Source organism: Pipra filicauda, unplaced genomic scaffold (genome assembly GCF_003945595.2).
Source record: "Pipra filicauda isolate LSUMZ 115617 unplaced genomic scaffold, ASM394559v2 scaffold10_size6260569_pilon, whole genome shotgun sequence".
NCBI classification, from domain to species: domain Eukaryota; kingdom Metazoa; phylum Chordata; class Aves; order Passeriformes; family Pipridae; genus Pipra; species Pipra filicauda.
The window spans coordinates 1,718,298-1,739,826 of NW_024103541.1; the positions used below are offsets into that span (position 1 = coordinate 1,718,298).

A 21,529-nucleotide genomic window follows, 5' to 3' on the forward strand; every position below is an offset into this window, starting at 1 on the left:
GAAGGCATCAATCGAAATGTGTTTTTAGCTAGTGTCCTGCTGCCAGATTCTATGGCCTGCCCACCGAAGCAGCTCTGTGTTCTTTTGTAACATGCTAAAATGCTCTGGGAAATTTGACTATGTGAGCAGCATGCAGAACTGGATGAAATAACTATTTTGGCCCTGACTAGCTCTCTCCCCATGATGATGGAGACCAAGGATAGATTAAGAGGCATAATGAAATTCTTACAGAGCAAGATTTTCTGCACTGCTTCTGTTTCTGACTGATGGGGTAGATTGATACTGTTTAATGCCAAATGCCAAACCTAATTCAGGAACCTCAGCTCCCAAAGTAGTCAGTGGCATTGCCAGAAGGTATTCATTAGGTGAACCTAATGAATCACCTTTTAGAGGCGCCAACAGCTTCACAGGGAGATGCTAAAAATTAGGTAGTGCAGCTACCCCTCTGGGTGACTTTGCACAAGTGCAAAGTGCAACTCATCTAAACTGACCTCAGACGTCTCTCAGAGGTCTAACCTGGATGCTAAAAGTCTTCATAGTTAGAAAAGAACAAAGGTGAGTTCCCTGCCGAGTTCCAGGCCTCCTGTGTTGCAATAGAGGTACCTGCTATTCGCCACTGGCTGTGGACTGACCAGACAATTGGGTTAGTTTAAGAAGTTAGTTGATTTATTATATGGATTACATGCTTAGCTTTTATTGTGCTTCTCCCTGATAGTGTCTTTGGAATTGTAATGTGCTCAGAGGCTCTCACAGAGCAGGATAAATGATAAATAATCGAGTAGCTCCATCTCTGACAGGATTTTGAAGTCTCGATCTGATATTCTTTGTGCTTTGAGGAAGGAAATCAAGACAAAACAGTATCTTAAATTGTATAACCCTTTGTGGAAACCATGAGCAGAGGTAATTTCTGTTAACACCTGTATGTGACGCAGTGACCTTCGTGGCAGTTGCTGTTGAAATGTGTGTGAGATTAAAGGACACAGAACCCATGTTGTATCTGGATTAATCCTCACACTCTTGCAATGAGTAAGGTCTGAGATCAGGTGCAGCAATTCAGTGTGGATTGTATTTTAAGTTTAGTCTACACGAAGCACAAATGGAGTGAATTTTCGAAGTTTTATTCCCAGCATGAATCAGATGTGGAGGTACCTGTTGTTCCAGAGCAGCATGAGATGATGATGGTGACTTCCTAGGGGTCACACTGCATCTTGTAGGATGTTGCATTTTCTTCCATCTGAAGGCATGAGAGGATTCTTGTATATTCATTTAGTTAAAAGTGCAATCCTGTAAGCCCCAAGGGCAGAGCATTTCTGTTAAATACGGGGGTGGGGGATCCTTCCCAGAAGCCAGTGCAGGATTGAGCTTCAGCCATGCGAATTCCCATTTGGATTATAATATTTTTTCAGTTGTGTTCATTGCTGGAAGTGGACTGTACAGAAAAACACCACCACAAGGGAACGTCTTACTGGAAGTGTGCAAATGCATCGGTGTAAGTGTGTGCCATTCTCTTTTTCATGCATAACTCTGAGGTTGCAGGACAGGAAAGTGCAAAGGCAAAGGGGAGGTGACTTTTGGAGTTCTGTATGCTGCTTCTGGATATCTTGCTGATGAGCTGAAAGGAATGAGAAACACATTTAGGTTCTAGTTTATTCTTTCAGCATTTGAATTGTCTCTCCTTAGCTCCATGAACTGTTCAGTTGACCTCAGTAGAACCATTTGTGGCAGATGCTGGTGGAGACTGAACTAAAAGGAAAATTCAGAAACTCAGAGTATCAGATATATGACTCCATTTTTTTTTTCAGCTAAATAATTTTACTGAAGTTTATCAGTTCAGCAGACAGTGATAGCACACATTCGTATTATGCACATTCAGCATGTTCATGTAAATGCAAGAGACACCTGCTGAAGTTGCATTAGAGCCTTATCAATTGTTTTTCATAGTGTGTGAGCTGAATACAGTATGTGAAAAAATACTGTCTTATTATTAGGTGGATAATGATGTTTCTATTTCAGGAAGCTGTTGCTAACAGCAGATGTTTTCTTTTTATCTAGGTCAACCCTAGTGCCAGATTTACCTTGGGGAAACAGGCGAGGTCTTAAAGACAGGATTTCTAAGTGAGGTCTACCACTCCTTTTGCCAGGGTGGCTGTGTTCAGTGTGTCCACTGACTGGAGCACACAGCATAAACAGGCTAGAAGTTGGACTTTGATGATCCTTGTGGGTCCCTTCCAACTGAGGATATTCTATGATTCATTTCCACATCATACCTTTAATCAACCAATGTCACAGAAACTTCCCTGCAGAGAATTCATCAAAAAGCATCCAATCTGAGATTTTGGAAATATTCAGCAAAACCCCCTGCAGTTTTCTGGCACTGCTTACATTTGGGGATGGGGAAGGCAGCCTTGAATTGGGATTGTGACAAGGGCAGGTACGGCACAAGTGAGTTACTCACCTGTTTTTCTCCCTAGTTTGCTATTAAAAACCGGCTGAAAAACCGCTCCCGTGAGATTCCAAAGAGGGATCACTGGCTGGACTGGGCATCAGAAAAATACTCGGTAAGCAATGGTCTAACTGGCAAGTTTGGAGGGGGAAGGGGGCAGATAGGCAGACAGACGGGGAGACAGTAAGACTGACTCTGGGCACACATTTTCCTGTCCCTTCCCACATCTGTACTCTCCTGACCCTCAATGGACAGTTTAGGTGCTGCATTGAATTGTAGAAGAGCAAACATGTCCCATATCATGAGTAAGTGCAATGAAGAACTGCCATGCAGAAAGAAATAGGAGTTCTTATGCTTTATGGCTTGAATCACCTGTTGGCTTTACACCCCCACCTTACCTTTTTGCCTGTTCCCTTTTTAGAAACAGCTGATTGGGGAAGTTAAAATGGTCACACGTGTTCTCTTCCTCTTCATACCACTGCCAATGTTCTGGGCCCTGTTTGATCAGCAGGTACAGTACACTGTGTACAGGTCTGCCTGCCAGCCTGGGTTTGCACCTCTGTCCTTCCGGGGTAACAGCAAAGCATCCTGGGGACACAGAGGGCCATGCTCCTACCAGGTGTCCGGGGCTTCCACCATCACTGCTGGCCATCCCTTCACAGTCCTGCCAGGTGTCTGACAGAGGAGGGTGAGAAGAGAGAATGTGCACTGCCTGCTGACAGGTGTTACAGGGGAGGGAAGGAATAGATGGGAAATAAGACCCCCAGCGCTGTCATCTTCTCTGTCCCCGTGTTTTCTAGTCCCCCGGGACATTTTGAAGGCTTCACAGCTGTCTGTTTTCTCCTTAGGGATCCAGGTGGACTTTGCAAGCCACAAAAATGAATGCTGATTTTGTAAGTACTTAATGTCACCAGGGCTGATAAGACTAGTAGTAACATCACTTCTCTTGCTTTTTAACCGGAGCCTTGCAGTACTAAGAGCGTCTGCTTGGTGAACCTGGGTGAGTTTCACTTTTGGTGATTGGAAGCGAGCGGCTCTGTGCAGCCGTGTTCGGTTCATCACAGCTCATCTGTGCAAGGAGCGAGGGCTGGGGACCCATCAGCAGGTCAGGGGTGCTGACCTTCAGGCAACCAGTCACTCTGTGGCGTAGAGCAGGTGGCATTTTCATCCTGCTGCCCCCACTGAAGACAGAGAAGTCACACAGCCCTTTGAAGGTGTGACTAGAGCTGATGTAGTTGTGTATTTCTGCTCTGGCTTACTTGGTGATACATTAATGAAGCCTCTCAAAATCAGGAGGATTCTTGGGTATAGGCTAGGGATGCGATGAGGATTAATTAGTTAGTTGCCATATAGTTCTTCAAAGGTGTGAATGGCAAAAGGTACAGGCTGCAGTCGCAGATAAATGTAGATCAGCTGTGTGCCCAAAGATGCCACCATACAGGGCTGGTTTTCAGGCATATATGTTTTAACAGGCAATCTAGATATTATCTGTGGATACCCACATCAGAATCTGGGATTGTAAATGACCATTTTCCAGTTTAAAATTGACTTAAAGCCCCAAATCTGGGACCTTCTAGGTCTCTCTTGTTAAAAATTGGGCTCTCAACATGTGATACTCATTAGGCTTAATTAGTTCAAATGAGGCATGAAAAAGACTACACCTTGGATAATATTTATCGACCTCAGAAAGACAAAACAATGTAAATCCATGCAGTCTTTGTGATGTATTTCTAAAACCTTTTATTTCTACTGTTTTGCTCACATGCAGTTAGCGATCCGTCAGCAGGAGAGATAAGAATCACCAGATGTCACTATTAAACTCTCCTGGGTGGAAAAGGACATATTCAGGGCTTTTTTTGGCACACCAACTTGGATAGTTTTTTTGGCTTTTGTTTCAGTCTCATCCACTCTTCCCTCATGAGTTGTCCCAGCTCAAGAAGATGAGAATTAACTTCAACATTGGGGTGATCCCACCGTTAGGCTTGTTGGAGTTCACGTTTGTAATACTCTGTGACTTTCTGTTCTGCAGACAAAGGCTCAGCTAGGAAGTCTGGAGTCAAACAGGGAGTGATTTAGTGTCAGATGAAATACTTCCAGGCTTGTTTCCTAATGGCACATTCCTGTAGTAGGCACAAAGTAGCAGGAGGGGGTATTTGCCTGATATTTTTAATTGACTCCATTGCTGTGACCAGCAGTTTCCACTCTCCCAGGAGGCAGCTGCGGGCAGAGACAGGCAGCCATTCTAGGCTAAGCTGAGGACAAGCCTGGTAGACAGGAGACAAACCCCCAGAGCACTTTCTTGGAAAGATATTATATCCTTTCTAATTTCTTTCCTTCCCTCCCCCTGCCTCTCCGTCTCTTCATCTTAATTTCAAATGAAGAGCATTTTGTGGAGTTCAGACAAACACCAGTCCCTCCCTGGAGACAGGTCATCTGTCCCTTTTGGGGTCTGGTATCCCTTTGTCCTTCCGTGCTCAAACCAAGAAGTCCAGTTGACCAAAGCCTGTTAGGTACAGATGGAAGGAGGAAAGAGGTGTTGGTGCAGCCCATTGGCTCAAGAATGGTATTTTGTTATGCTTTTTGAGGCTTGGGAGAAATGCCCACAGAGCTCACAGGGTCCTGAAGCTTGGGAGCACTCACTTGTAGGATTTAGGCTTTTCCTATTACAGAAACGGCAGGAAGGAAGCTCTAAACCCACATCCCAGCTTGGACACTAACACACCCATTCTTTTCCACTCACGTAGTTCATGGCTCAGTCAGTCTGAAAGATGGGCCTCAGTACCTGTCATGGGTTGTGTCACAGATGCCGAATATCAAGGACTGAGTGTAGCTTCCTTCTGCAAAGTGATCTTAATAAACACTGTGTCCTTAGATGACAAGTATCAAGAGCACAATATCAGCTGCTAAAGACAACATAAAGCATTTGAGGAAGCACCTTGGCTGCTAAGGCCTCTACAGGACCAGTTCCTTATTTGCCATATGCACTGATTTATTATAGTGTTTATGAATCATTTGCAATATCTTTTTGTTTCAGGGAATATATGTCCTTCAACCTGACCAAATGCAGGTAAAAGATATTACAGGGTAGGCAATAACCCTTAGAATGTATTTTATTTTTCTCTTTCATTTTTATTTTTCTCATGAGACCAGTGGCCTTTCTCTGCTCCTTTTGAAGGCAGTAGCAGTGCTCCTGCTGGTTGCTGTGGTGTGGACTTTACCTTATTGTTCTTTAGCTGCTTTTAGGCTTAGCCTTGGGGTTCAGAAGACCCCAAGGATGTCCTAACACAGAGGTTGAATCTTGCAGAATAGTGCAGAGGTGTAGGAAAACCTCTGCCATCATAATAGTTCTTGAACTAGTGCTGACTTGTGGAGGATACAAGCTGCATCTCCTTCTAACAGGCCTCTGTGCTGGGATGAGTGTTGTTCCTGAAATATGTTGCTTTTTCCCCTTCTGCAAGGCAGATGAAAATGCGAAAGCTCCAAGATGGTGCTGTGTTGTCACAGTCGATTACAATTCCTACGCTGAACAGCTCTGGAGAAATTCAAAGCTGTTCTATTCCCCGAAATCTTCCTTCGGAACTGAAACAACATTTCCCTCTGCTTGTTCTCCATCACTCTCTATTTTCTTGTGCTGCCACTGCTGGCAGGCAGACAAGCTGTGCCCCTCCCAGGAGAAATTTTGTTCCTAGGGGATTACCAAGATGTGTGGAAGTGCGAGATATTGCCAGTCTCACAGAATAGTGCCTGTTCCTTTGGGATTTTGCTGGAGTCCCAAGATGTTTCCATTGTTGCTGATTTGTTGTTAGGTCCCACCACAGCACCAAAGGTCACCTGTGTCTATTTTCAGTGGGGTTTGTACTCTTTAAAAACATCATGCTTCAGTTCTCTCTCCAGGGAAACTGGGCCAATGGTGCTTGCTTACCTCTTAGAGGGGAGGATATGAACAAAATGTATTCATGCCTGTGAAAACTAAATAGCAGAAGCTGTTAAGTGCAAACTGTGATTATATTTTAAGAGGAGATTTTTAAGTGTTTGTCCATGTCCTTTCTGTAATGGAATTATTTCTGGAGGACATTGCTTTATGGGTTTAATTACTGGAAGTTGCTTTCTAGTCACTAAACTCCCATTCTTTTGTATTGCAGTTCTTAAATCCACTTCTTATTCTTGTCTTCATCCCAATTTTTGACCTTGGGCTCTACCCCCTGATAGACATGTGCAAATTTAATTTCACGTAAGTACTTGGAGACGATGCAGGTGCCTCAGTGCTTTTTCTTTTGCAGAAAGTGTGCAGAATAGCTTTTAAGGAGGAAAAACACAAATTTCCATTCACCCTTCCCAGTACTTGATTATATACTTCAGCCCCAAGAGGCAGCATCACCCTCTTCCATAGATCCTGGAAATTCCAGAGGGGAAAGCTCTGTAATGTTGGGTTCTGCTCTGTACAGATTTTCCCCAAAAGCAGATATGAATAGTCTCATTTTGAATTTGTTAAACATGTTCTTCATCTTATTTCCTATATCATGCCTAAATAATTCCCTCCCTGAAAGGTTCACGTGGGCCAAATTCCTAATCCCATGTGGGCTGCATGTGGTATTGTGAAAGCAGATTCCATATTAGGATCTGAATCAGTGAGTGCATAAGGGGTTTTTGTATGACCCAAGCACTTTATCCCTAGTCTGTGTTAGCAACAAGTGCAGTGTAATAGAAGCAGATCTCCAGGTTGTTTCTGAGACCCACTTTGTGCATTTTGGGTGATATTACTTCCGTGTCTCTCTGTTCTGCCTCTGTGGACTGACACCCTGTAGCACTGGGAGTAGGTTTATGAGCATTCATGGAGTGCCTTTGCCAGTGCAGTTTCAACTGAAAGGAACCAGGTTTCCATGCTCCAGCACCACTTCTCCATGTGAACCACAGTGTAGGAAGGAATGATGAGTGGGGAGATGGGCTTAAAAAGCATGTTCCTAATGCAAATTAAAATGCTGGACAGGCAAATCCACATAAAACGAGGATGGAAGGAGCCTCAGAAGTCTACCCCTTCACCCTGCTGATCCTTTCCCATCATGCTGAATTACTTGCACCTAAAGACATATCCAAGGCAATGTCTAGCCCAGCAGTGGTGCCTTTTGGAGGACACAGCCCAGAGGCTGTGCTTCTCCTTGCTGCCTCAGTGTGAGCCCATGGCCCGGACTGTGCCCTGACTTGACAGAAAACTTTCTACCTGGAGACCAATTCACAGAGTAGTTCACTCAGCAGCACAAACTCAAGCACCGATTAGGACTGAATACCAGGACTAAAGACCATTACAAAGAGTGGAGATCACTGAATTTACAACCAGATTTGTTTCAAATCTCTGCAGTTCAATACTTAGTTTGGACATGCTGTTCTGGACCTGTTTTATTCTGCTTTTTATCAGATTGTCTCATGTAACTCTGGTAGAGTTGCACTAGTTTTGCCTTGAGTTTAGAAGCAAGCTCTTTATTTTCTAGAAATGTAAATGCATTGGCATCAGAAATAACCCAGAATGATGCCCCAGATGGTCAGAAACATTGATGACACAAACTACACATTTTTCTGCTCCTCGTTCCCACTGCTAAGTAGCATGCTACTCTTCTTTTGCCTTTCCCAAAAGGGACTTGAAGATACATCATTTCTAGTGCTCCTTCCAGTATTACAGATTAACATAATGCCATGAGCTATTCCCACTAGAAGAGCTGGGAAAAAGATAATATGAAACTTGCAAGGAAAGAGCTTTTTTTCATGGCGTATCAGTTTTAATTGGCCTCAGTGCTGGCCTCATACAGATTAATAAGATAGTTTTAAGTTAAATGATTGGCAATTTAAACAGCCTGTCATCCCCGGTGCCACCTGTTGGACAGTTTATTACATGGTTTTGGCACATATTTGGCTCTGGGGAATGGTATTCTATAGTTTAAATTACTTTTTTTCCTTAATGTACCTCTTTCATTTGCTCCATAGACCTATTAGAAAAATGGCAACAGGTATGATCCTTGCAGGGCTGGCGTTTGGACTTGCAGCTATTATAGAAATCAAAATAAATGTAAGTAAAGCACAAAGGATTCCTCAGAAACACTTTCTTTCCCTGGGGTGTTTTTACTGATATCTGTTAGATAATCCTTTTAACCATTGTGTTCCTTGATCATAATTTGTAATGTTTTCTTTACAATTGAGCATACCAATCCAGTTGCTAATGATAATTCTTACCTTGTCTACTTTTCCCTCTCTTTTTCTCTGTCTCTATGTCTTTCTTTCTAGTCTTGCAGTTTTGCTGTGCTGGTCATCTGTATTGGTCTATATTCTAGATTTCCATCGTCAAAGTGCTTGACAGACATCTAGTTAATGCTAGTGATTAATTCCCAAAAGGTAGTCCGTTCTCTCTCCTATTTCTTGCTGTACCTTGCCTATATTTTTCTGTTTGGGGTCTTTTTGTGTATGTATGTGGTGGTTTTGGTTTTTTAATTTAATTACTTTGCTACTTTCGGGTGGGGATGTGTTTTTTCACAAGCCAAATGGTTTCTGCAGCGAGACAGGTGAACGCAGTCAGAGGCATTAGGGACTGCTGGGCATCCTCAGACAGGATGGCAGCAAATCTCTTGTAAATTCCGTGTTAGCTCCTGCAGATTTGCTGTTTGTTTCTGGCCCAAGACCAGCACTGTGCAGACTCTGGCTGACCTTTGTCTCATGGAAGTTACTATAGGATTAATTTTTAAAGCTTTCATGTATGCTTAAAATGTTCTGTTAGAGTGGCTGGCACACAGCCAGATTAACATCTGCTGGTTCCTCAGGTGAATCCACTAATGAGTCTCCCACCGAAATGAGACTTTGTGGGTTCAGGTCTTTTTTCTGATCTTTTTATGTGAACAAAGAAATGCTCTCATTGCCACCAGCAGCAGCTCTTGCAGAGCACTGAAATTTGCTCTGGCTGTGGGTGACTCCTCTGGGCAGAGGCAAGGTGAGTTAGAGGTTCTCCCCTGCCTGTGAATGAAAATTTTATCCTGAAGGCTAAAATTTTGCCCTATAAGCTCTAGAGGATAAGCTGGCACACCTTCTCTTGGATGTGGGGTTGCAGAAGTGAAAAGCCACAATAATGGAATTTGCTGTAACATTAACAGACCTGTTGGCAGCATGTGGATACAGGGAAATCAGCTCGCTCTATCTTCTGTGGTGGTGTGCATCCCCACCGAGTTAGGTTCAAAATACACTGCCTGCAATACCCAAATTATCAGATATGATAGAGAAAAATGAATAGCTCTGCAGTATTGCTGGCAGCTACTTGAAAATAAAGTGAGAAGAAAACAGGGCTTTAAAAAAAAAATTAGCTCTGCAGGTAGTACAAGGCTGACACTGATTGATGTACTCTTTCTAGGAAATGATTCCTGACAGAAGGAGATACCTGTGGGCTGGAGGCATCATCTTCCCTTTCTCAGAAAACAGGGAATAAGATCTATACAGTCAGCATTTAGATAGCATGGTGTCAAGTAATGCAAAAGCACCAATTACAGGCATGGAGCTGGACTGGGATTTTCAAATTGCTTAGCTTCTGGTCTGATTCTTTTCCCAGTCACTGACTGCAACGGGAAATAATTATTCTGGTCACTGCTTTTGAAAGCTCAGCAAAAATTTTTCCATTCTGATATGGCAGTTGGTTAAATCCAGGCACTAGGGAGCTGTATAATGAAAGCTGTGACATTGTTCTACCTGCTCAGTAGGTGTGTAGTCTCTATGCTTAGGGGTGTGAAGAGAATTTTTGGGAGGAGTGATGGGTTGGCTATTGAGCTACTATGAGGAAACCTCCCTAAATAAGATTTATGTTCAGTTTTTGCTGAGTGCAACTTCTGATGAGGAAGGGATGGAAAAGTGTCATTACAGAGAGGAAGACTTTTATGGCTAAAAATGAAGAGATATTAAAGTGCTAATAAAGCATACAGATGGCACTTAAAGCCTTTTACTTTAATTAGGAAACTGATATGCCTCGACTTGTCCCAGAAGAAAGTTTAATTCGGGTCCTGAATTTGGCAAAGAACCCTGTTCAAGTGACAATCCAGGAAAAGGACCTATTTCAGCAGCCTGTGGAGACTTTTCAGGTAAACATATTTGGGGCTGGAAAGCCTGACTTGCATCCCATTGAAGAAAGGATGGGCTTTTTTTTTAAGGCATTTTCTAATAAAGCCAACAGATGCAAAAGCTTGTTCTCCTCCATTGCCTTAGAAGTGTATGGGAATAGCTTTACAAATGGAACATATTATCTCTGTTATATGAGACAGAAATTGAACACTTCGACACATATTTCTGTGGCAAAGGGAACACCTTACATTTACCTGTAATTAGGAACAAAGGATAACAGGGTTACAGACTCCTTTGAAGAGAGGATAGTGTTGCACTTAGTGGGAAAAGACAGATCCTTTGTCATCTGAAGAAAGTGTAACCGAGTTTGTTTTCTTTCACAGAACCCAGCTGAATACTCAAAATTAATATTGAATGGAGAGCAACAGAGCCTTCGCTTCACCCTGCAACATCAAGGATTGACTCTTGCTTTTAACTACACCGTGAAGGAAAAATCAGTATACAGCTTAATTGTTTTTGAGGCAGAAGGAAGCCTATCAAGCCGCTTAGTGAGTGTGGGAGTGAAGTGTAAATACAGTATTAATTCAATGGCTGTGATGCTACAATGGGGTAATAGGCTCATTAATTCATTTGCTCAGTTGCAATGTCTGTCTGATTGCTCTCAGATGCTCTAAACCTGACTTCTTAGCTAGCGGCACTGGATCTGTACACACTTCTACTGGTTGATTAATAGAGGCGTTGTGGCATCTGAGAGTTTCTGGGCACACTTTAATCCATTGAATGCTGCAGTGGGAGAGCAGAGTCATGCCTGCTAGGCAGCAGAGCTTGAGAAAGCTGGGGAAACAGAGAGCCAGAGATTTCCCCCCAAAGATGGTTTTATAAAGCAAAGATGTTAAAGAGGCTCTAGGGCTGGCCCTGGAATAACAGCATCAGAGGAATGATTCCTGGTTTAGTTATTGCAAGTGTTTAGTGAAAATGCACAGAAGGCCCATTTGTTTTGCTGAACAGAATAAATGATTAAGCTCATTTCAGGCTCTGCAGCAGAGCCATCTGCATTTGGACTTTTGTATATTGCTGCAACAATCAGAGAAGGGCATACTGTGAGGTATAGGGCAGATTCTGATGTCTTTTATGTGTAGCTGTATCCTAAGAAGCTCCCTTGAAATGGATGGTGTCATTGCACACTGTGGCAGGTGTGTAAATGCCATCAGAATCTCTCCTCATGCTAAAATATCCATTCTCTTTGCAGTTTCTCAGCCTCCTACATTTCAGGGTTGCCACATGAAACAGTGAATATCGTATAGTAGAAATCACATAACTGTTTTTAAAAATGAGTTTTAAGAATTTATTTTGTCATAACATTAAGGTTTTTTGCTGCCTTTATGGTTTGGAGCCTACAGCTCATTATCACACAATGTTGTTAAGTTTCCCTGCGACCTTGATGACTGAGTGCTGTTGCCTTAAGAAACGGATACTTGTACAGTGATTTTCATACAGTCCTTAAGAAGCAAAAGCTTGTGACAGGCTGAAGCAAAGCAATCTCTGAGCTTCAGTACATCTATGCTGCCCTAGCTATTCAGCCTGTGCTTAAATTAGTGCCCACCGTGGCGTGGGCAGGCTCCCATGTGCTGGGAAACAGCCGTGCTGTTGGGGGATGCTATTGACCTGTCATTCACAGCTGTAGATAAGGGAGATGTGGAAGACAGCATGGTAAATGATACTCATTTTTTCAGCATTGCAACACAAGGAAGGCAATGCTGGTATCACTGCTGTGTTGCTGTGCTTGCCCTGGAGTAACTTCCCACACTGCTGGGTTTGGCCCACTCACTCAGGTGGGATTGCTTTCCTGGAAGGATCCAATCTGAAATTAGTTTCTTCTCCTTTGTGGGCTGTTGAGTAGGCAGGAAATGAATTTGAGAGCTCTGGGGATCATCGATGAAAACGAGTTATAATTTGGCTGGCCTATCTGCAATGAATTAAAGTGTTCATCCCCATGTGTCTCCCATGGAAAAAAAATGATGTTGCTGTTTATTATTTATTACTCTGGCATTTATTATTCACTGTGGCTATTTATTATTTAGGGCATATGTTATTTGTGGGTAGCATATCACTCTAGGTACACTAGACGTTTTATAGGTATACTGAAATTCTGGATCCTTGGTCTCAGAAGCTCAGGATTTAGCATCAGGAAAAAAGTGTGGAGAAAGGGCCAGAAAATTTTTAGAGAAAGCCAGTTTCTGAAGGTGGAATCAGTCTCCTTTGGCTTGCCAGAGTTCCATCTGTGGGCAGCGCAAATTGAAATTGCCCTGCCAGCTTAAATGGACACGGCACAGTTTTGGATTTCTGCCAGCCAAGAGCCTTGCTTTGTATTCTTTTTGTGTGACATAGAACCTTCAGGGCAGGGCTGTGTCTTCACTGTGTTTTTTCAGCATTGTACACCAAATAGGCTTTCTTTGAAGGAATGTTGACCATGTTAACTACTAAGCTGCTGCTCTAGCTGTGATCTCTAGGAGAGACATGCTCACTCCCCAGTGTGCCCATCCAAGTGGCCATTTCAGGGATTTGTCTGCAGAAACTGTGAGCACAAACAAGGTCGGTCCATCATGGTCTCTCCTTCTCTCTGCTGGCACCATACAGCAGTTTAATCTCTTGAGTATTCAGGGTCAGGGAAAATATGAGTGGTACATGATGATCAGAATAGTAACCTAGCAGTTCCTCTTGGCTTTAGACTTCTGTGAAGTCTATGAATGTGACAAAAATCAGGGTCTGAGAGTTGGACAGTTTCAGGTTTTGTAGGAGTAAGGCACTCAAGTTTACTTGTAACTAATCAATGAAAGATGGTAACGTGGATAATGCTCTCTTACTGTCTCCAGATCAAGACAAATACTTTTTTGGAGGGTGTTACATGCCTCAATAGAAGGGTGACCAGCTGAAACTCTGTAGGCTTTGTTACAGAGGAGATGACAGGAAAAACTATGATCTCATCTTAGTGGAGATGAAATTTTGCCGCTGGCTTCATTGTATCAGGACTTCCCATCTGTGACCTGACGTAAAGCTTATGTGAGAGTACAATCGATTTCCACAGGCTTTGCAGCACATGTGTGACTCCACAGCACTAGTGTTTTCTGCCTCACATTGTTGAAAGGCAGCATTAATAAATATGTTTGATTTTTTTTTTTTCTTCCCCTCTTTAGATTACAGACTTGGAAGCAAAGCCAGAAAATGGTTTGGCAGCTGTTAGGTAGGAATGGATTTTTTTGAGGATTTGGAGGTGGTCGGGAGAGGGAAAGTGCTTTTGTCTAATGCAAACTGTCTAACATAACCCAGATGTTCTTGGGTTGGAATCTAGTCCACACTTCTCATGCAAGACGTGTGTCAGCTGCGGAGGCTTGACAGAGTGTCACCTCCCACACATGCCATGCAGAGCTGAGCATTATTGCTGCTTACTGCCTAAGATAGTCTGGGCTGAGATGGCAACATAAAAGATCTCCCTTGGAAAAGTGGCAAATTCATCTCACTTTGTGCCACCTCTTTGGGAAAGAAAGAGAAGAAGCAGTTTGGATAGGAGCTGTTGCCATGTCCTCTGCAAACTGGCCAACTCATGATGTTCTCACTCAACCTTATGCCCAAATGCCTACTAAATTGGATACAGCAACAGTTTTACATCCTTGTAAACAGTTCAGCTGGGCATTGGGCTCCGCTCAAGCAGCTAGTCTACTTTCCTAATTTGAGCTAGTCTATGTAGTCCATGAACACTCCTGTGCTAGCTTGTGCCAGCTGCTGACATGCAGAAGAAGCAAATTTAAAAAAAAAAAATCCTTGTGCACTGTCTGGAGGATTTGGGCAAGCTAAAATTAAAAAAAAAAAAAAAGAACAAACAAAACCAAAGCAAAAGACCCAAAAAACCCCCACCACAAAAGTAAAACTATGAAACAACCAAGCAAAACAAACCTCAAAAACAATGTCTAACACCCTTATCTGAAAGCCTATGTTGACAAAACAGGAGAGCAGCTCCTCTTCATAGCCCTGTGCTTGTGAAGGCTTCTACTGGCTAAACACTACTTGATTAATACCTGCAGTCAGGAATGTTTTACATTTTCTTGTGGACATTTTTGACAAAATCCCCAAACTTTCCTCTTAACAATTTGTAAAAAGGAGGAAGAAACTATTTTTCCACTGAAAATTTTTTTTTCATTAAGCACTTGACTGTCTTCAGGGATTACACCCCCATTTTAGGAACTGAAAACCAAAATATTTTAAGATATAGATCAAGTAAAAAGCATTTGGTTTTTGCCAACAATTTTTGAGTTGTCAAAAGGAAACTGTCTTTTATGTATTAAAAAAAAAAAAAAACAAACAACAAAATCCCAAAACATTCCCATGTAGGTTTTTCTTTTGATGAAAATATCTTACTGTGCTAGAAAACTCTTTCCCACTGGTAGAAACTCATTGTCAGCATGGTGCACATGCTTATCAGGATACACAGCTTCATAGTTTCCTGTGGTGGCTGAGGCTCTGTCCTCTCAAACAGCCACAGAGCAATCGTCATAGAATCATAGAATGGTTTCGGTTGGAAGGGACCTTAAAGATCATCTCATTCAAACTGTCCTGCTGTGGGAAGGGACACTTTCCGCTAGACCAGTTGCTCAAAGCCCCATCCAACCTGGCTTTGGACACTTCCAGGGATGGGGCAGCCACAGCTTCTCTGGGCAGCCTGTACCAGGCCCTCACCACCCTCATAATGAAGAGATCTTATATAAATTAAGCCTACCTTCTTTCAGTTTAGAGCCATTGCCCCTTCTTCTGTCACTCCATGCCCTTGTAAAAAGTCCCTCTCTAAGCTCTTGTAACCCCTTGAGGTACTGGAAGGTGCTGTAAGAGAGCTGGAGCTCTCTCTTCTTCAGGCTGAACAGCCCCAACTCTCTCTGCCTGTCTTCATTGTAGAGGTGCTCCAGGCCTCTGATCGTCTTCGTAGCTTCCTTTGGATTTGCTGCAATCTTTGAATGTCTCTGAGAAGGGATTGCCTGGAAGTTCTAACCCACAAAAAGTGAGGATCACTTTCCACAGGAGATAGAGTAAAATTACACAGCAGGGAAACTTATATTGAAAAACTGGGCAATGAATTTGACTAATATTTTGGTAACTTGCAGAAGAGAATGTCATAACCTTATGGAATTACTTGTACACTTTGGGAGAGGGAGCAAACTTCTGATATGTCTGCTATAATGTTTCTCCTGCCTTGTCTGACAGCTCAGTGAAATACGATTTCTTTGCAGATTCATTAATGGTTTGAGCCAAGATGTCAACCTCACCATTGATAGCAGAAAGTTCATTGCTGTTCAGAAAAACTACAGCCCTTCTGAGTACTCACTGCTGGAGAGGGACATGTAAGTTTCCCTTGCTGTGCTGAAGGTCCTTGCTGAGGCATTTCCTTGGATACATTGAGGCTTTTCTCAGGCTAATAGCAAAACCTTCATTGCTATTGTCTTGGCATTTGGTTATGGCAGATGTTTGTAAAAAGTAGAACTACCAGCTCTATGCAGAGCAGGTGCTCCAGGCCACTTGTGTGCATGCAGAGGCTTTTATTCACATTATGTGGGGACCTGGAGGGAAGAGACTGGTCATTCCCGTGCATCTGTCAGCAGAGTAAGGTGGAATATGGTGAGGTCCCCTCTGCCATTTGGGTCCTGCTTTATTTTGATACTCTCTCAGGCACAGGTTCTTAGTGTTAGTGTGCTCTCACAGAAAGGCCAATTCATATTCCACGCTACAGAGTGTTGGTACGTGGGCAGGTAACATCAAGTAGCATTACATGGCTTTGCAGGCTGAGCTTGTTAGGGGCTCCATATGGCCTTGGTTTGGCAGCATCAGAGTTGGCTCTTGTAGGGTATTTCTAGCATTTCCAGTGTTTCAAAACAATTTTCATGGCTTTTCTCTGCATCAACTCCATCCAAAATATTTATTGCCGCAATTTAGTAGGATGTAGCAGCCATTGTGGCAATGCTGCTGAGCCTCCGTGCCATCTCACACATCCAAAATCAGAAGAACAAATATGAAGGTTGATTTGCTCCATTGAAAGGAAACAAAGTGGCTTCTGGGTGCACATCTCTGATTTCCTGCAAACTGCTTGTCTGGCCCACAGTTCCTGAAGGAATGGAGCAAAGTTGGGAAGAAAAATAAACCTGAGGGGAAGAAAAATAAAATAAATCAGTACTAAGAAGAAGCAGAAACCATTTAGAAATGTTAGCAATAGCCCAGATCATTAGGTGAACTCCAGTCAGTGCCTAAGTGTTTCCGGAAGGAAAAGTTGGCAAGAACTCTAATGATCATCTGACATAAATGTTGCTGCATCTTTATATCTTGCATCCTTCCTGCCCCATTTTAAGGGCACATTTGATAGCTCTGCTCTGTGTTCTTTGTCTGTGGAACTGAGAAATACTGTTCTTTATCCTTTTATCTAGATATAATAATGGAAAATGCATAACTGAAACAGGAGAGTTCCCCCTGGAGCTGGGGCTGCTCGACTTTGGCGCCTCATACACCATTGTGATAACTAACGTAAGTGTTCCTGTGATGGTAACATGCTCCTGTTCTAGTTTCTGGCAGGGCTTTTGCTCTTATGCTGGTGGCTCTCGCTTTCTGCACTCTGAGACCTGGGCAGTAGCCATCTGAAAGCAGTCCATTATGCGAGGGCCAGTAAAAGGTTTTGGCACCTATGTAAGCAAGATGGGTGCGTATTCATTCCACTGTACATTGTGATCACGTCAGATCTCATGGGTTGAAAAGAAGTAAAATCTCTTCCTTGATAGAAATCCTCCATGGCAAATCATATAATCTCTGGTTTGTGCTGGTCTCACGCCATCCTTGAGCAGTTAACATTGACCCAGCACACTGCAAAGAGCTGTTACCATCTGCCAAGAGCTGACTGCTTGTTCTCTTTAAAGTACTGTACCTGGTGGTACCTCACACCTGAAAAACTGCAGAAACAGTCTGCCCTATCCCCTCATTTAACTTACTGAACTAAAGGCTGATTTTCCAAGATTTGTAGGTTATACACAGGGGGAAGAGGGACAAAGTATTGGGGGAGGACGTTGGTGAGATTCTACATCTGTGTTTCCTCCTCTCACTGTCAGTACAGCTCATTTGGAGCCTAGTGTAAAGTCAAGGCATGGTTTTCTGAACAGCCTAGCCCTGATGAGGTGTGAGCACTGCTGAGAGGGTGGATTCCTTTCCCTGCCTGCCAGCCTCTTTGACACGCTGCTTCAACCTGGTCCAGCTGGTTGGAGCCACAGAGATGAACGTGCTCAGCTTAGTTCCCATTTTAACCTTTCCACTGCACAGGCACACAGACAAACCAGGTCTGACAGGACACACTGCTAAGCTGCCCTCTGAGGCTTTGACTACTGTGTTGTGATGAGCAGAGCAAAGTGTTGTCAGCTACTCCCTGGCAGTAGCATCTCCCTGTTGGGCAATTAATGGGAGCTGTTCATGTCTGCATAGTCCAAATACGTAGGGGGAAAAATATAGCCATGAAGCACCTGGCAGTTCTTTTTCTAATTCCAGTAGCTGGAGTGGGATGTAGGGCCCTGGAGGGAACAACCAGATGCTGCCATCTGTGACTACAGAGATTTATGTACATAAAACACACACACACTTGAAGTGATGTTGGCCAGACCCTTCTTCTATGGCTGCAAGCCTCTTTCACCAGATGACAAACTAAGCAGAGAACTTGCATGAAAAATATTAAGAAAATTGCCCCAGAGCCTGTGGTAACGCAACTGAGTCAGGGCCAGCTGAGGCAGATGTGTCCCACATCACTGTGGCCAAGGATTCCTGTTTGCGGTCCCATCCGCAAAAGCTGCTGCCATGGCTGCTCAGGGTGGCTCTGTGCCTCAGCCCTTCTGAACCCCGTGCTAGTCATTTAATCTTTTTAACCCTCTCTCTCTGTGGTTTCTGCCTTCTGTAGAGAGTTGGTTTGCTCCAGGCCAAGATCGCTTTTAATTATTGCAGTGATTTGTACTGAGCCTTGCTCCTCTGCCAGAAGTGCCATATAGAAGAACTAAGAATACAATATATTAGTCTGCTAATGTAGCTGAACTATGATACTTAAATCATGAGGATGCTGCCTTCTACCCAGCCTTCCACAGTGTGCAGTTATAGTGTGGGGCATTGTGACATTTCTTTATGGGCTAAAGAGCAATGCAAAGCCCTCCTCTCACCCCTTTTAGCCTGCTAAAATACAGTCTCTTGATTTGCCTCCCTGGCAATGGTCGGTGATTAAGTACATCTCGTAAACATCCCTTGTATTTTCCCACGTACTCTCCTTAAACACAGGGCTTTCTGCCTGAAGTCATTTCAGCCTAGTGTTTTTCTGGCTACTGGTCAAATCTCTTTCTGCCTCTGAGCCTCTGTGCTTCAGAGGCAGTATTAATTACACCCGGGAAAGCAAACAAAAATAATTAGGAATACAACTACCATATCTATCTGAACACATCTGATATGGAGTAGGCTTTGCTATTCTTGGCATTCCTGAGCTGAATTTGTTTGGGTGTCACTGTTTTCATAGGGAAGTTGTACAGAGCTGATAAAATGGGAACAGTGATCACGTGCTTGCAGTGAGTACTTGTCCTGTCATCCTTTTCTGGCCTTGGGGACAGCAGTAGGTCACAGGCTCTGCAGAAGTACCACACAGGCTTTTCCCAGCCCAACTACAGAAGGCAACTCGTTGGTTTACAATAACTCAGGGAATTCTTGTAACACATGAATGAGCTGGAATGCTTCCATCCTGCTCCCTCTACCTTGTGCAGCAGGAGTCAGCCCATTCCAACAGGCTTGGAAATGGCAGGAGTCAGACCCATAGTTTTGCTTCAAATGCAGAGCTTTGCTTCCACCTTTGCTTAAAATGTTGTTTTGGTAAATTCACTGTTGTCCAGGCTAAGAAAGATCTGCTCTTTCAGCAGCTAATCAATGTGCCTTTATTTTTCCTGCTAGATATCTGGAGGTGCTGTTAAAACATGGAAGTCAGAAGACATCAAAGCCAACAATGTCCATATGGCTTGGCAGTTACCACAATACTTACTAATATCTGCTGGGGAGGTGATGTTCTCCATTACAGGCCTGGCCTTCTCCTATTCTCAGGTATTCCACTTAATGATAAGGGGTTTACAATTAGACTTCAGGATTTATTCCTGCATCATTGACTTGTCATATGTCCTTTGACAGGACACTTACTAACGATGTTATCTGTGCTTCAGCTGAAAGTGGGATTATAACACATCTTGCTGGGTGCCCTCAAGCTAAATTAATTCATACTCTGAAGATACCTGTTCTTAATGATACTTGGAAAACTCCTTATCTGGTAATCCTGAGAACATGGAACAGAACAAGATAGAAGTTTCTTTTAATGTGAAAGCTCTGAATACTGTAGTGTCAGGGTTTACTCCCAGTGAAATGTTTTGTGATATGTATTTTTCAGTGATAAAAAGTCAAAGGTATCTCAAGGACTACAGGGTGGCCTGGGAGCCTGGAGTCTGCTTTGAACTGAGAGATTGAGGGGGTATAAACCCACATGAGTCAGTAACGAGAGAGCAAAGGGTAAAAAGTGTGCAAGGGATGATTTGATTGCTGTCTGGGGAGGTTTATGGGAAGAGAGGACTGAGATATTACAAGATCAAAAAGTTGAAGCTACTCAAATTTATCCTTGGAGTAAAGTGCAGATGTTTATTAATAAGGACAATAATTACAGTGGGATGATCTATAATGGGATGTGAATAATTTGTTATCAGCAGGAAGTTTAACATCAAGATCCAGTCTCTTTTGCAAAAATGTACAGCCACATGGCACCAGACTCCGAGCTGCAGAGCTTGTGTGGCTCCTTGGACTTCCTGATCATACCATTTCAGATGATGCAGGTTGGGGATGACCAGGATTCAGCTCTGCAACAACAGCATCTCCTGCTTCTTCATGTGTCCTCCTGTCCATGTTTTGAAAGCTCCTTGTATGCAGCTGTTGAAATTAACCACAGAGATTAAGCTCTGCACAGAGGAAATCCCACCACCTCCTCCCAGGCTGAGCCCAGTGACACCTGCAGTCATCACAGGGTGAAACAGGGCCGAAGGGCACAGCATGACACTCACTGATCAGGCCCTTCTCTTTTCAGTCTCCAGCCAGCATGAAGTCGGTGCTGCAGGCAGGCTGGCTGCTCACGGTGGCTGTGGGGAATACCTTTGTGCTCATTGTTGCTGAAGCTGCACCAATGGCACAGGTATGGTTTGGCTCGTAAAACTGAGGTTAATGCTTTAAAACAGGCTTCTGGTGCTTCTGGACATCTGTGTCCTGGAGGCTCAGCTTCCCTGCACAGCCCCCAGCTCCTGCAGCTGAGGGATGGCAGCCCCCCCTGAGCTGCCTCCCAGCCTGTGCTCTGTGTACCCCTCAGCAGTGTTGCCCTGGGGAGCAGTGGCCCTCTCTGAGCCTGCTAGTGGCAGCAAATAACAGTGACCTGCACTGTGATAAGGTTGCTGAAGCTCAGCTCTAGGCAAGCTGGCTGGATTTGAACCTGGAGCCTGGACACGATGCCAGCCACATGTTGAGTTACTTACCAGGAACAACTAGACCAGTCAGCCTCCTCCAGGGTCTTGCTTGGGTATCCTTCCAGGCCAGCTGCCTGTGGCACCCCTCAGATGTCAGGATTATGTGGGGAGGTTGTGTTGCAGAGGTAGTTTAATTCAGGCTATCAGGCTTCTGGGATGATGCCATGAAGGCATGAGCTGGGGATTATTTCTGGCTAACACAAAGCTGCCTCTCCCAAAAGCATCTTCTGGGCAAAAAGCCCAGGTAGATATGTTCTAGTCAGGACAGACTTGCGAGAAAAGATTTAATTAAACCAGCTCAATCTAACTGGTTTGTTTCAAGGTATATCACATATTCATAATTACATTATGTGTACAAGCATTTACTAGAAAACAGGATGAGAAAGTTTCTATCTTGTGAGCCATTTTGAAAACT

At 43.5% G+C, this 21,529-nt stretch overlaps 1 protein-coding gene across 6 annotated transcripts in view; it reads left to right on the forward strand.

Moving 5' to 3' along the window:
* SLC15A2 (solute carrier family 15 member 2) overlaps positions 1-21,529 on the forward strand; it is a 72,972-nt gene that overhangs the window by 40,144 nt on the left and 11,299 nt on the right. For all 6 annotated transcript variants that reach the window (XM_039381791.1, XM_027725563.2, XM_039381784.1 and 3 more), the window contains 14 exons: positions 1,407-1,489; positions 2,472-2,558; positions 2,865-2,954; positions 3,292-3,336; positions 5,478-5,510; positions 6,586-6,674; positions 8,420-8,501; positions 10,420-10,545; positions 10,909-11,073; positions 13,720-13,766; positions 15,802-15,912; positions 16,987-17,083; positions 19,517-19,663; positions 20,685-20,789. In XM_039381791.1, the coding sequence (XP_039237725.1) occupies positions 1,407-1,489; positions 2,472-2,558; positions 2,865-2,954; positions 3,292-3,336; positions 5,478-5,510; positions 6,586-6,674; positions 8,420-8,501; positions 10,420-10,545; positions 10,909-11,073; positions 13,720-13,766; positions 15,802-15,912; positions 16,987-17,083; positions 19,517-19,663; positions 20,685-20,789 (1,307 nt within the window). The remainder of the gene's footprint in view (positions 1-1,406; positions 1,490-2,471; positions 2,559-2,864; positions 2,955-3,291; positions 3,337-5,477; positions 5,511-6,585; positions 6,675-8,419; positions 8,502-10,419; positions 10,546-10,908; positions 11,074-13,719; positions 13,767-15,801; positions 15,913-16,986; positions 17,084-19,516; positions 19,664-20,684; positions 20,790-21,529) is intronic.